At 37.4% G+C, this 16219-nt stretch overlaps 1 protein-coding gene across 3 annotated transcripts; it reads right to left on the bottom strand.

The window, feature by feature from the left end:
• Window positions 1-7468: 7468 nt before the first annotated feature.
• Window positions 7469-15106, bottom strand: cmc2 (C-x(9)-C motif containing 2). 3 transcript variants are annotated; one of them, XM_081372160.1, is made up of 5 exons: window positions 14786-15106; window positions 12950-13011; window positions 11731-11801; window positions 11134-11205; window positions 7469-8693 (listed from the first exon to the last, which is right to left on the bottom strand). In XM_081372160.1, exons 2-5 carry the CDS (start codon window positions 12978-12980, stop codon window positions 8610-8612), a joined length of 258 nt encoding a protein of 85 aa, XP_081228286.1. In that variant the 5' UTR covers window positions 12981-13011; window positions 14786-15106; the 3' UTR covers window positions 7469-8609. The 3 variants fall into 3 exon arrangements, with proteins under 3 accessions (XP_081228286.1, XP_081228287.1, XP_081228288.1); XM_081372161.1 differs by lacking the exon at window positions 12950-13011 and having other exon boundaries at window positions 11731-11864; XM_081372162.1 differs by lacking the exon at window positions 12950-13011 and having other exon boundaries at window positions 11731-11854; window positions 14786-15078.
• Between the last annotated feature and the right edge of the window lie 1113 nt (window positions 15107-16219).

The following is a 16219-nucleotide window of genomic DNA, read 5'->3' as shown; positions in this document are numbered from 1 at the left end:
AAGCAACTTTTAAAAAGGCTCTATATAAAATAGATTTATTATCATTATTATTATTCGGGGCCGGATCGTGGGGGCAGCAGTCTAAGCAAAGACGTCCAGACTTCCCTCTCCCTAGACACTTCCTCCAGCTCTTCCGGGGGAATACCGAGGCATTCCCAGGCCAGCCAGGAGACATAATCCCTCCAGGGATCTAGTCCTTTCGGTCATGACCCACAGCTCATGACCATAGGAGAGAGTAGAAACGTAGATTGACCGGTAAATCGAGAGCTTCGCCTTGCAGCTCAACTCCTTCTTCACCACGACAGACCAGTACATCGACCGCATTACTGCAGAAACTGAAGCAGAAGCGTCTGTGAATCTCCCGTTCCATCCTTCCCTCACTCGTGAACAAGACCCCCAGATACTTGAACTCCTCCACATGAGGCAGGAACTCTCCACCAACCTGAAGCGGGCAAGCCACCCTTTTTTTCCGACTGAGAACCTTGGCCTCGGACTTGGAGGTGCTTATTCTCATCCCAGCTGCTTCACACTTGGCTGCAAACCGTCCCAGGTCACACTGAAGGTCCTGTTCTGATGAGGCTAACATGACAACATCATCCGCAAAAAGCAGAGATGAAATCGTGTGGTCCCCAAACTGGACACCCTCTGACCCCTGACTAAGCCTAGAAATTCTGTCCATAAAAATTATGAACAGAACCGGTGACAAAAGGCAGCCCTGCCGGAGTCCAACATGCACCAGGTCTGACTTACTGCTGGAAATGCGAACCAAGCTCCTACTCCGGTTGTACAGGGACCGGACTGCCCTTACCAGAGGGCCCCGGACCCCATACTCCCAGAGCACCCCCCACAGGACGCCACGAGGAACACAGTCGAATGCCTTCTCCAAATCCACAAAGCACATGTGGATTGGTTGGGCAAACTCCCATGAACCCTCCAGCACCCTGGACAGGGTATAGAGCTGGTCCAGTGTTCCACGACCGGAACGAAAACCGCACTGAATCCGAGGTTCTATTATCGGCCGAATTTTCTTCTCCAGTACCCTGGCATAGACTTTCCCGGGGAGGCTGAGAAGTGTGATCCCCCTGTAGTTGGAACTCCAGATTTTTTGCCTCCACAACCACCCGGGCTGCAGTCGGTACCCGTCAGCTGCCTCTGAAGTCCCACAACCCAGCCAGGCCTGATAGGACTCCTTCTTCAGTTTGACGGCATCCCTTACTTCCGGTGTCCACCACCGGGTTCGGGGATTGCTGCCTCGACAGGCACCGGAGACCTTGCGGCCACAGCTCCGAGCAGCTCCGTCGACAATGGAGGTAGAGAACATGGTCCACTCGGACTCAATATCTCCAGACTCCCTCGGGATCCGCTCTGCCGGAGGTGGGAGTTGAAGATCTCTCTGACAGGGGACTTGGCCAAACGTTCCCAACAGACCCTCACAGTACGCTTGTGTCTGCCGAGTCTGTCTAGCTTCCTCCCCCGCCATCGGATCCAACTCACCACCAGGTGGTGATCAGTTGACAGCTCCGCCCCTCTCTTTACCCGAGTGTCCAAGACAGCTATAACTAACTTTAACTGGATAATAACTTTACTCTAAAGCTGCTGTAAAGCCAAAACAATCTCTGTTACTTTAATTTCCTATTATCACTGTAAAGCTGCTTTTAAACAGTCCATATTGTTAAAAGCGCTATATAAATGAAGGTGACTTGACTTGACTTGACTTCGTTATGGACAAAACTGTGACTAGCACAGAAGTCCAATAACAGAACACCGCTCGGGTTCAGATCGGGGGGCCCGTTCCGCCCAATCATGCACCTTCCAGGTGTCATAGTCACTGCCCACGTGGGCGTTGAAGTCCCCCAGTAGACAGGGTTCCCACAGATCCTTAAAAAGTCTTAAATTAGATTCTTAAAATTCAAGGCCATAAAAGTCTTAAAAAGTCTTACATTTTAGATGACACTGACTTAGACGTATGCTATGCATATTAAAGCTACCCTTTAATTAAAACGTTAAAATCAGATTAGATTAAATTAAAATTAACATAATTAAAAAGAAATAATTTGAATGTTAGAATTTGACATAAAAGGTGATGCATAGGGTCTACCTCTAAATAAGTTCAGGAAAAAATGTCCATATATAGGTGAACATGCCCCTGGAAATCAATTTAAGGTTGCAAATATTGCCCCTTAATAAAAAAATAATCATTTCTGTCACAGCTGTGAATTGACCACTGCATAGAATATGAAAAATGTGAATATCTTCATATGTCTTCTGTCAACAACAAGCCTAAATCAGCCATAGTGCCAGTACAAAAACACAATTAGTAAAATATCATCTAACTATTATCAACAAAACTTTGAAAATTTTGAGATATATTTTTGTCAATATTGCGCACCCCTAATTTAAGGTCCGACCCAAAAGCGCAGAGAAGCTACCCTCTCCTTCACCGGGATGAACTCCCAACACATGCCGGCTGAGTTGAGGGTCTTTAAGCAAACCAACACCAGCCCGTTGCCTCTCTCAAGGACTGTGGTTCCAGAGCCCAAGCTGTGCGTGGAGGTGATCCCAACTATCTCTAGTCGGTATCTCTCAACCTCCCACACAAGCTCAGGCTCCTTCACCGCCAGTGAGGTGATGTTCCACATCCCTAAAGCCAGTTTCCGTGTCCAGAGATCGGGTCGTCGGGGCCCCACGTCACTCGTTTGGGCTGAGCCCGGCCGGACCCCATTGGGGGAGGCATGCAAGCCCCAACCCCGAGCCTGGCTCCAGGGTGAGGCCCCGGCTGCGCCATGCCGGGCGACGCCTCGGCCCTTGATCTTTCTTTGAATCAAAATGGGCTTCTGAACTGCTCTTAGGTCTCGTTTACACTGCAGGTCTTGATGCCGAATTCTGATTTGTTGCCTATATCCGATTTTTTTTTTTACCGTCCGTTTACACATTCTTTAAATTGTGACCCATATCCAATTCACGTGTTTACACTTGCCATACTTTCTGAAATACTTAATGGTGCATGCTTAAAGGGTTAAATTATCTTGCACAGATGGACAAACGCAAAATATGATTGATGCTAGCTCTGCGATATGCAAAGTTCGCCAAACATCACCATGATTATGAGGCGGAGGACGACGAAAAGTGCCATCATTGCAGCCTGTGCATATGCAACAGTTATTGTGTACGAGAGAGATCTCAGGACTGGTGGGAGCATATTGTGGCGGGCTTTAACGAAGAGCAGTGGGTCCTAAATTTTAGGATGAGCAAGCCAACCTTTGATATGTTGTGTCAACATTTGTCCACATTCCTCTCCTACGATGACACAACGTTTCGTCGGGCCATCCGTCCCTTTGCAGAAGCGCGTCGGGGTTTCTCTCATCATTAAACTGCAGAGACGTTGTCTAATGCCTCAGAAAATCCAATCTGCCTGTTTACATGACAGTCGCATTGGCACATATCCGATTTATATCTGGGTAACACTTTATAATAATGGTCCGTCAATAATAAGTAACTATGCAGGAAGTAATGAAGGACTAATGAGTAGTTATACATTAACACTTCAACTACTACTATTAACTAATAAAGAAACAAGCTTAACTAATCAGTAAGTAATATAAAATTTAGGAGATTATTCCTTATTAGGTAATCAATAATAACTTAATGAGATTAGCTTCATTAATAACTATTAACTAACTGACAAATTATAAAGAACATTATCGTGTGTCTGAGACGTTCAGTCATCATTTTTACTATGAAAATATTCATAAAATACATCACTATTTATCAAGTGTTACCTAGTCACTATACAGGAACTACTAGTGATCTGGACCATTATTTTAAAGTGAAAAACATGTTTTTCACTTTAAAATAATGGTCCAGATCACAAGAAGTCCTTGAAGAGGGACTAGGTAACACTTGAGAGTGTGAATTTTGACCATGTTGAAGGTAAAAAAAAAAAAATTGCTAACGTCTCAGACACGATAATGTTGTGATTAGTAATTAATTAGTAATTCTTTATAAGTTGTCATAATTACTTATTAGTTCTTAATGATGCCAATCTCATTCAGTAATTATTGATTACCTAATAAGGAACTATCTTAGTCCTAAATTCGATATTACTTACTGATTAGTTAATATTGTTTCCATATTAGTTAATAGTAGTAGCTGAGGTGTTAATGTAGAACTACTCATTAGTCCTTCATTACTTCCTGCATAGTTACTTATTAATGACGGACCATTATTATAAAGTGTTACCTATATCTGATTTATTTCCACATGAATGAGGCCTGAAACCGATCTCGAAATATCCAAATGCATGCGTTTTTTCCTGTTTACACTGTCATAGAACACATCCGATCTGTGTCACATATGAGCAAAAAATCGGAATTGGGTCACATTTCACTGACAGTGTAAACGAGGCCTTAGTCTGACCTGTCACCTAGGACCTGTTTGGCTTGGGAGACCCTACAGGGGCATAAAACCCCAGACAACATAACTCCTAGGATCGTTCGGGTACTCAAACCCCTCCACCACGGTAAGGTGGCAGTTCAAGCAGGGGTCATGCAAGACTAATTCACTAATTCATTTTATGTATCAATTTACACCTCATAGCCCCTAATGACCAAGCAAAAACTATTTGTATTTACTTTATAAATGTTTTAAAGAGAAAAAATGAAATACCACATTGATATAAGCATTCACTCCTTTTGCTATGACACTTTAAATTTAGCTTAGGTGTACAGTGTCCCAGTAGTGCACAACACAACATAATTTAAATAGCTAAAAAAATTCACAATACGGAATCAAGCCACAACACAATGGAAATGCTCCTGACTCATAGCACAGTAAAGTTTAGTTTTAGGTTTGATTTTCGCTGCATATTCGGCATAGGGTGCTAAAGGGACCGTCTGCAAATTCCACTCACAATCCAAAAATATAAATGTCCAATCATTTAAATGGACAATATTTGCAAAGTTATAGTGAATACCTAGTGGGCAGACTAACTTACTGTATGTGATCTTATATATATCTTGTATATACAGTGAGGAAAATAAGTATTTGAACACCCTGCTATTTTGTAAGTTCTCCCACTTGGAAATCATGGAGGGGTCTGAAACTGTCATCATAGGTGCATGTCCACTGTGAGAGACATAATCTAAAAAAAAAAATCCAAAAATCACAATATATGATTTTTTAACTATTTATTTGTATGATACAGCTGCAAATAAGTATTTGAACACCTGTCTATCAGCTAGAATTCTGACCCTCAAAGACCTGTTAGTCTGCCTTTAAAATGTCCACCTCCACTCCATTTATTATCCTAAATTAGATGCACCTGTTTGAGGTCGTTAGCTGCATAAAGACACCTGTCCACCCCATACAATCAGTAAGAATCCAACTACTAACATGGCCAAGACCAAAGAGCTGTCCAAAGACACTAGAGACAAAATTGTACACCTCCACAAGGCTGGAAAGGGCTACGGGGAAATTGCCAAGCAGCTTGGTGAAAAAAGGTCCACTGTTGGAGCAATCATTAGAAAATGGAAGAAGCTAAACATGACTGTCAATCTCCCTCGGATTGGGGCTCCATGCAAGATCTCACCTCGTGGGGTCTCAATGATCCTAAGAAAGGTGAGAAATCAGCCCAGAACTACACGGGAGGAGCTTTCAATGACCTGAAAAGAGCTGGGACCACCGTTTCCAAGGTTACTGTTGGTAATACACTAAGACGTCATGATTTGAAATCATGCATGGCACGGAAGGTTCCCCTGCTTAAAGGGGAAATGAAGCAGTCAATCAAGTTTACATGATTTACAAGATGGATTTCCACTATAATCAACAATTATATAAGAAACATGACAAATGTAAACATATAAAAGAAAAAAAAGAAAAACCGTTATATCTTTTGCTGCCAGGGCGCTGCCATTGTGTGCAGTATTCTAACGTGTGACGTCACGGGGTTGGTTGGCTTTAATAAACCTGGCTGAATGTATTAATATCACGACGTCAAACTGTCTACACCACGGAGTTTTGACCGCGAACAACTAATGAAGTCTAACGTTATATGTTATATACAGCAGATGGACTCTGACACGGTGGGCATCGCATTACAACAGCCACACGCGTTGCAACTTACCAACCCGCTCTTCGCCCAAAACCACCACCGGCTGTTCGACATAACAACGTAACTTACCACTGCTCGGTTCCCACGCCGTATCGGCTCAAATGCATATATTAATACATGCTAACTTACATGGTGTTGTTGACAAGAGACATGAATATGATGGCAGACATCGCGAACAATGTTTCCATGTGCAGTTTGTTAACATAACGTTAACGTTAGACGTCGTCTTTTTGTCTGGTACTAATAAACTCCACTAAAGTTAGCTAAACACTAAGTTAGTGTTAGCTAGTTCATGCTTACAGCTGTTAGCTAATAATGACTGTACCTAACGTTAGTTGTTCGCGGTCAAAACTCCGTAGTGTAGACAGTTTGACGTCGTGATATTAATACATTCAACCAGGTTTATTAAAGCCAACCAACCCCGTGACGTCACACTTTAGAATACTGCACACAATGGCAGCGCCCTGGCAGCAAAAGATATAACGTTTTTTCTTTTTTTTCTTTTATATGTTTACATTTGTCATGTTTCTTATATAATTGTTGATTATAGTGGAAATCCATCTTGTAAATCATGTAAACTTGATTGACTGCTTCATTTCCCCTTTAAACCAGCACATGTCAAGGCCCGTCTTAAGTTTGCCAATGACCATTTGGATGATCCAGAGGAGTCATGGGAGAAAGTCATGTGGTCAGATGAGACCAAAATAGAACTTTTTGGTCATAATTCCACTAAACGTGTTTGGAGGAAGAAGAATGATGAGTACCATCCCAAGAACACCATCCCTACTGTGAAGCATGGGGGTGGTAGCATCATGCTTTGGGGGTGTTTTTCTGCACATGGGACAGGGCAACTACACTGTATTAAGGAGAGGATGACCGGGGCCATGTATTGCGAGATTTTGGGGAAGAACCTCCTTCCCTCAGTTAGAGCATTGAAGATGGGTCGAGGCTGGGTCTTCCAACATGACAATGACCCAAAGCACACAGCCAGGATAACCAAGGAGTGGCTCTGTAAGAAGCATATCAAGGTTCTGGCGTGGCCTAGCCAGTCTCCAGACCTAAACCCAATAGAGAATCTTTGGAGGGAGCTCAAACTCCGTGTTTCTCAGCGACAGCCCAGAAACCTGACTGATCTAGAGAAGATCTGTGTGGAGGAGAGGGCCAAAATCCCTCCTGCAGTGTGTGCAAACCTGGTGAAAAACTACAGGAAACGTTTGACCTCTGTAATTGCAAACAAAGGCTACTGTACCAAATATTAAAATTGATTTTCTCAGGTGTTCAAATACTTATTTGCAGCTGTATCATACAAATAAATAGTTAAAAAAATCATACATTGTGATTTCTGGATTTTTTTTTTTTAGATTATGTCTCTCACAGTTGACATGCACCTACGATGACAATTTCAGACCCCTCCATGATTTCTAAGTGGGAGAACTTGCAAAATAGCAGGGTGTTCAAATACTTATTTTCCTCACTGTAACACTATTCACAGCATAAATACATGTAGTAGCTTCCTAATTACATTACTATTACAAAATATTGCATTAGTTATGTAAAATTAAGTGTATCAAGATTGTACTAAAGTGTACTTCATGTGTATCTACATACCTTAATCCATCTGTACTTTAGTTTGAATTAAATCACTAGTTCACAGCATAAATACATGCAGTAGCTTCCTAATTACATCACAAATACAGAATACTGTATTTTAACTCAATAGTTTAGAGTTGAATTGATGTGATGCGTTACCCTTCCATCCACCAGGTGACATGAACAAAATGAAAAGTCAAATTGTAAATTTATTTTCCCCTCAAAAACTCAAAGATGATAGACCTTTACAGGAACTACAACATATAATTGTCTTTCACAAACATTAATGAGAATTAATAAGTGGTCGGGAGCATTTTCGCTGTGTTGTGTCTTGTTTCCTTTGTGTTGTGGCTTGATTTCGTTGCGTTGTGAACTTATGTTTGCTTTTTAAATTGCGTTGTGTTGTGCACTACTGGGCCACCATACAGGTGCATCCCATTTCTCAGGATTATCTTTGAGTTGTTTCTACACTTAGACTGGAGTTCACTTGTGAAAAATTCAATTGATTGGAAAATGTAGGCTCTTTAGTAATTAGTTTTCTCTAAATGAAAATATCTTGATGTAGACAAGTTGCAAATAATTGTGCAAGTGATAATGTTAATTGTTTAAAAAAAAAAAATCACTTTTTAATTGGAATTTAAAAAACAATTTTGACATCATTTCAGACCCACTTTCTAAATAAGTAGGCCACATTTTGGGAACATACAGCTCATATTTTAAGTAGGAGCTGTAAATTCACAAGTCAAACTAGCCACTGTTGTAAATCGCTCTGTTGCCTCATTTACTGCAAGGTCTATAATAAATACATTTATTTAATGTAATCTACACATCCTCGGAGAAAAGTCTTCCAGATTTAAAGGGTCTAGGCACACTAGGAATACTAGCATCTATTTTCAGTCGGCTTTTGATGTTAGGGATGCTCTTTCGGTTGTTCATTTAAACGGCGTCTCATTTCTTCAGCATGGGCCTTGCTGCGCTCCCTCTTTGTGTGATACTGTGTAGACAAATAGAGAGACAAATGATTTAGCCCAAGACAACTAGATAAGTCAGAGCATTCATTTTTCAAGCATCACTTGACCAATTCCACAAATCTATTGATTTTAAGTCCTCAGGTAAAATGATTTCTACACTGAAAATAGTTTAATTTACAGTTGACAGTTAACATATGTTTATTCATTCATTCCCATCATGGACAATCTGATCTGAATGGGTAACTATACCTATTGAATTGTTCACAACTAAGCGGTGTCCGAAACCGCTCACTCGTTCACTCATTCACTAACCCCTATATAGTGTATGGCATTTGAGTGCGCTATATCTGCAAGGAGTGAACGAAATAAAGTGAGTGAATTCGGACCATCGGATGCTGACGGATACACAGTGCGTCGGAGAAGGAGCTGTCGCAGAAACGGCTTCGTCACACGTAATGATAAAACTCCTTTAATCTTACATGTTACTTAATTTATAAAAACAATAACAACAATAACAATCATAATGACTTTATTTTGTAATTATATATACCTCCGTGCCAGCTTTGTAGTTTCATTGATTGAAATTGTTAGACACTCTCACAGATGACGTGGTCGTTGAGCGCCCTCAGGCGACCGTTATGATTATTGCATTCGAATGAATACGTTTCCTACAGATGATTAACGGATATTTTTAAATCATCCACCAAATTATCATCTCTTCCTTACAGTTTTACGAGTTAACAGCAATGCCACAAATTATTAAAACACCTGGCTGTTAGTAAAACACATTAAATTGAGTTAATGCCTAAATAATATATTTTAATAAAAAAATATATATATAGGCTACCTATATAATTTACCTTATAAATATCATTTCAATATTTTAATGTTTTATTCAAGTAATGACTAATAAAAAAAGGTTAAAAAAATAATAATAATAAATAATAAAACTAGCATGAAATAAATGTTATATATAAATTAGAATAAGAAATAAGACAGCCGTAAAGTAATCTCTGGTTTAAACTTGCTCTCTCCTGCACTTTCACGCGCGCTCAGTCCTCTCCGCATTGGATTGTGGGAAATAGTGCTTCAGCAAGTGTACATCGAATGTACACTTGAATTCAGAGAGGATTGTGGGTAAAAGTAGTAATCGAATGTAAGGAATGATGTCGTTCACTCAGAATTCAGACACCACTACAAAATGGCCGACACCTGATATAGTGCACTATATAGTGGATAGGGAGGGGTTTCGGACACAGCTCTAGCATCAACTCTCCCTTCCAGCATTTTTTTTTTTTTACTTTTATTAAAGTTGCTAGCAAGAACCAGCATTTTTGATAATTTTCACAAAACATAAATGGCTCCTAGAATATTTTGTGAATATGTAAACCCATTTCTGTATGAGTTTATATGTAAAGTCCATATAAAAAAAGAGCCTCTGCTTTTAAACAAATAAATATAAAGTAGGCCTGTGAAACAATTAATCGCATCCAAAATAAAAGTTTGTTTTTACATAATGTGTGTGTAGACTTTGTATAATTATTTTGTATATATAATTACACACACATGCATGTATATATTTAAGAAAAAAAAGTGTTATTTACATATAAAATATTTATATATATTATAAAATTATATACAGTATACATGCAAATATTTCTTAAATATATACATGTGTGTTTTTATACATACAAAATAATTATACAGTCTACACACACATATATGATGTAAAAAGAAAGTGTTGTTCCTATTTACAGTACATTTGTGCATTCTGCATAAAATTTGGCACTTGACATTACAATTTCCTTAAAAATTTAAAACAAAGAATTGCTTGAAGCCGCCATTTGATGGAGACCTCCAAGCAATATCTTGGTTGCTTTGACTGTAGTGTGAAGAGGTTTGTGTCGATGTATTTTATCTAGTCTGTGTATTCGTGCACTGATCAATGATTTTGGTTAGTTTGAATGTGAATAAAGGCATAAATAGCGATCTGGTCATCATACAAACTGATCATATCAGAAGATTAATTTTTTATGTCTTTTCAATGCCTTTATGTCCTTTTTGGAGCTTGAAATTTTTGTGTTTCTTTCTTCAAATATATTCTTTTGTGTTTTGCAGAAGAAAGAAAACCAGTTTAGAACGGCAAGATAATGATAACTGAAGACGATTTTGAAGACTCAACTTTTTTTAAATCACCTAAAATATACAATAAACAATACAGACTAAGCAATTTGATAAGAGGTAGGATTAACACACATTCACTCATCTAAACATAGTAACGCATTAATTAATTCATTTTTGTTAGCAATTACTAATGCATTGTATGACCTGGTGTAAATTAGGTATTTTATCCCAAGTTATTTTTAGTGTATAGAAGGTTTTCGGTATGTGTTCTCAAACTAATGATCTATGCTCTAACAATAAAGCAACAGGAACTCATAATGAACACAATGCTGTCCTCACCTCTTTCTTGAGACAATCACGCATTGCACGGTCCATTTCATTACATGTGCCAAAGAACCTGAGGACGTTATGCTGAAGGCAGAGAAAGTCATTAATTACTTGCATGCCTGTTTTCAAATCAAAAGAAAGATGTTTTGCACACTTTTTTTAATTACTGCACAGGTTTTATAACAGATTATCTGAAGACAGAAAACAGAGATAAACCCAGAATAAATAGTACAATCCACAAATGCGTACAGACATTTAAAACTTCTAAAGTGTACTAACAAAAGTGCTTTTAAAGTATAATACAGGTTTAAAACAATAGTTTACTCAACAAAAAAAAAACCACTAAATGCTATTGTTTACTTACCCTCATATCTTACCTGTATGACTTTCTTCCAAAGAACACAAAAGGAATAAATATGGTGTTGAAATTCTTCAGATGTCCTCCTTTTTCAGTCCACAGAAGAAAATCATACAGGTTTGGAATGACATGAGGTTAAAGGTAAATTATGAGTTTCAAAAAACTATTATTCAAATGACAGTTAATCACTGAATCATCTGTGGATTGTACATTTGAGGAAAAGGCATGTTTGCATGAGTAGATTTCCAAACCTCTTTGTGGCACTGTTTGAGAAGTGTTATAAACTGATTGCACTCGTCAGTATGCAGATGGGGTGACAGATCCGGATGCATCCTGAGTTAAGGCTGTATGTCTTAAACTGTGACACCACTTGCCCTGCGGGTGACTATCATTGTTAAAGCAAGGCCACCGTGAAGAACAGGAAAAAATAAAGAGTAAAACTTTTCACAGTACTGCATTTAAGGTATTTCAAGCATTTTGGAGAAGTTGTCATAGTTCTTCATAGTCCTTCTATGGATTTATGCTGTCCGTTCATGTAATCCCAGATTTTATGATGGTGTGGGGACTAATTGTCAAGGGACAGTTCACCCAAAAATTTAAATTAGCCCATGATTTACTCACCCTCAAGTCATCCTAGGTGTATATGACATTCTTCTTTCAGACGAATACAATCGGAGTTATATTAAAACATGTCCTGGCTCTTCCAAGCTCTATAATGGCAGTGAATGGCTTTATATTTTTTGAAGTCCATCAAAGTGCATCCATCCATGATACAAGTGCTCCAAACGGCTCTGGGGGGTTAAAGGATTAGTTCACTTTCAAAAAAATGTTTGCTGATAATTTACTCAACCCGATGTCATCCAAGATATCCATGTCTTTCTTTCTTCAGTCGAAAAGACTTCAATGGCAACCAACGGTTTGAAGGTCCAGAGATGTCGGTCTCAATGCAGCTGAGTAAATCATGGGCTAATTTTAATTTTTGGATGAACTATCCCTTTAAGACTTTTTCACAGTACTATACATACAAAATATAAAGAATAGCTCCCCCAAAAATGAATTCAGAAGACTTGGATTAATCAGTTAAATTAATACGGATTACTTTTACAATGTCTTTGTACATTTTGATGTGTAAACGTTTTGGTTGCATTGACTTTCAATGGATGGACAAAAATGATCAGAGAAAATTAAATATATCCTCATTTGTGTTCTGTAGTTGAATGAAAATCATGTGGGTTTTAGAACATGAATGCAAGTAATCCCATTAATCCAAATACACTCAAACATATTTAAAAACAGAAAATGTGTATTGTGCATTATCCATTAACAAGGCTAAAACTGACAAACTTCTGTAAATCAGTCAAACTGGCTCAGTTATCTGCGAATGCTGACACACTAAAAATAATCAAATATAGGTTGATTATAAAAATAAAATAACAACAGAAAAGCAATATGACATGACATTAAGGATACTAAAGCCTCCCCATCCCATCCCATCACTCATTCTAAAATCCTCTGAAATCAGGGACACTTACCTGCAACAGAAGGAAAACAATGTATTAGTCCACTTAATCCACTTAATACAGTATTTTTGCTTATTTTATACACTCTTTTTAAATTTATTATAAAAAGAAAAAGATAAAAGTGGCACACACAGGACCATTGGTTACTACAACTTTGCACTTTCTGCCATGTTCGACAGAAGCTCTGAACAACAACACATTTCAAACGGAAGCCCTAAAATAATTTTGGTCTTAAATATATGTCAAATATAAAGTCATTTATTTTTTCTAGCTGTGTGATTTTTTATAATTAGTCCCATAAAGGGTTAAGCACCTGTTGCCATAAGCGATTATGTTGTATTACTCATTTTGAAGAGTAAATCCACCTAAGATCCCTGGAATGTTTCTTCATTGGAAGGGCATTTGATACAAAAGCAAATATTGTGAAGTTAGAAGTTTGATCATAGAAATAAGGGATTTTTATTCAGTTTTAATTTCCTTAAGGTGGTCTCCATCATAAGCACAGCAGTCATCTCAGAAATCACATTAAATTATCAAATAAAGCTTTGGCAGGACAAAAATTATTTTATTTTAATGTTCATAATATTTTCAATGCAGGAAACCCCTGCAAGAGGCTGTAATGGGACACAACAGTTTGTGGCGTGCTATTCATTTTGACCACAAGATGGCCACAGATGCCCTTTCTATTGATTTGTAACTATATACTGCTAAAATACTTTATAAAATATAAAACTTTCAGTTACATTTTTAAACACAACTTTCTCCTCATCTGTACATTGAAACAACAAAAATATAAAAATGTTATATAAAAATAATTAATTATTATTAAGGTTTTTTTTTTCTTCACAACTACTTCATTCTGAATGGCTTATTTGTAACTAATCCAGAGTTATCATCTACATTCAGTTTCCTTGTAACTCCCAAAGAATTATCCACTGTTATAGATGTTATTCTTAGGGGAGCTTGTAATACTTCTACAGGACACTATTAAAACACCAAAAGCCTCACCAATTCTTTTAGATCTGTTTGAAATCCCGGTCAATGTTTATCTCATCCTTTGGTGTTACAGTTGATTCAGAAAGTATTCAGACCCCTTCCTTTTTTCACATTGTGTTGCTATGTTACAGCCTTAAGCTAAAATGCTTTTAAAAATATTTTTAAACTCACAAATCTGGATGGTGCATGGTGTGTAGATTGATGTGAAAATAAATAATTTAAAGCACTTTAGCACAAGGCTGCAACATAAAAAATAAAAAAATAAAAAAAAAAACCTGAAAAAGGATCTGAACACCTGAATCCTCTGTAGGTCTCTTTTTCATTTAGTGCTTGTTACAATTGCATATGTCGTACAGTATTGTATTGTATTGGGATAACTTTTTGACTGGAAAAAAGTGTGGATATTGTCTTATACATATAAGAACATAATATCATAATATACAGTACATATAAAAATACACGTATACATTTTTGTCTTATACATTTTCTTATCGGGATAACAACGTAAGGGAAGTGTGGGCTAATTAAAGTTTAGGCCCACTGTCATTATCATTTTAAATTATTTTGTTTAATGTTGTTTCACTTTATACTTTTACACCTGGTGCTTTATTCTTTACATATGTGTTTTTCTGTATTGTTCCCCGTTATTAAAAAAAAAGAGCCAAGGCTACTAGTTAACGTTACATGGGTAGAAGAAGACAGTCAGTTAGCCTAACGTTACACGTTGTAGCCTATAATTGACTGTCTAACAGTGTAGTGTACACAATATTATTAAAAAATATAAACTCACCAATAGCCTTACAGACGGTTCATCTGACAACAGAAGCTGAATTGATAGCTCTGCATATCAATGATGACTTCGATACAGTTGTTTGTAGATCGTGAAGGGCAGCACAGTTCACGTGTTTACAGTGACACTGATTGACACTCAAATAACAAAAAAATCAGAAATGTATTTTGCTCAGCGGTCTCACGGAGATGTCAGATATTTACTTGATAATGCAATAAACACCCTTAAAACCCTCAGTTTTCAACTAATCATTATGTTATGTGGTGCCCTATGTTATGCATTGCGTTCCATACTCCGGAAAAAGTATTTTGACTTACAGCCATGGAAACCAATCAAGCACTTCGTTCTTATCCTTGCCGACCAATCAAATTAATAGTAACTAAAAGACTTTTATTTCCTTGTGGACGCGCAAAATCCAAAATCTCACGACCTCTGCTGCCAAATTGTAATGAGATTAATGCAAACAGACCTCTGTTTGTCTTAATATATATATATATATATATATATATATATATATATATATATATATATATATATATATATATATATATATATATATATATATATATATATATATATATTGTTTTTCAGAAATATAATTATTGTGTAATATAACTACAATATAATAATACAATAATGATACACATAATGATGCAATCAAATAATATTACTAACATATTTAAATGATTTCTAATGTCAGTAATACAAATCTGAACGTTTAGACTGCTTCAATAACAAATCTATGAATTGTTAGTCAGTTTGATCTGAACAATAAGAATTAGCTGTGGACAATTTTATATTTATTTAAAATTTTAACCTACCAACAAAAACAGAGTTAATGCAACATAACGATGAGCCAAACAATGTAACTGAATATTCAAAATTAATAAATATTTTAGTAGTACCGCAAGGAATGACGGGACATGTAGCACATGCTGGTTTAACAAATAGTGTTTTCTGACAAGCTTCAGCGTTGTTCTTTCTGAACAGAACACTAAATGCGCACAAACTAAACTGTGTCCTCAACATTCGCAATAACTTGTAAATACGATCATTATATGACATGACTTGAACGCACTACGTAGTTGTGTTGCACATGAAAGACTTTTATGAGGTGGGAGCTTTTCTGAATCTGTGTTTGTAGATAATGGGACTCCGCAGGGTAGTGTAATCAGTCCAGTCCTGTTCAATATAATGGTTAATAATATGTTTGATGAGGTAGGAAGTGGATTTCAACGATCTTTGTTTGCAGATGATGGAGCATTGTGGAAAAGAGGCCGTAATACTGGGTATTTGTTTAAACAAATGCAGTGTGCTTTGAATAAGGTGCAGGCTTGGAGTGATAAGTGGGGCTTTAGGCTATCATTGACAAAAACAAAGTATATGGTGTTTGGCAGGAAGAAGAATATAGAAAGTCTAGGTCTCAAGTTGTAT

The sequence above is a fragment of the Scardinius erythrophthalmus genome, assembly GCF_964197995.2.
Source record: "Scardinius erythrophthalmus genome assembly, chromosome: 8".
Classification (NCBI taxonomy): Eukaryota; Metazoa; Chordata; class Actinopteri; order Cypriniformes; family Leuciscidae; genus Scardinius; species Scardinius erythrophthalmus.
Note: the sequence above shows the minus strand (reverse complement) of the source record. Positions and strands in the feature narration are given on the sequence as shown.

Bases quoted from the DNA above. Each gene is read 5' to 3' on its own strand.
- cmc2 (XM_081372160.1), bottom strand. From the start codon at position 12,980: ATGAGTGATGGGATGGGATGGGGAGGCTTTA. The intron at 11,206-11,730 runs GTTTGGAAATCT...CTCTGCCTTCAG, and splicing joins TCAAACAGTGCCACAAAGAG to CATAACGTCCTCAGGTTCTT. The intron at 8,694-11,133 runs GTGAGGACAGCA...TTGTCTACACAG, and splicing joins GTGATTGTCTCAAGAAAGAG to TATCACACAAAGAGGGAGCG.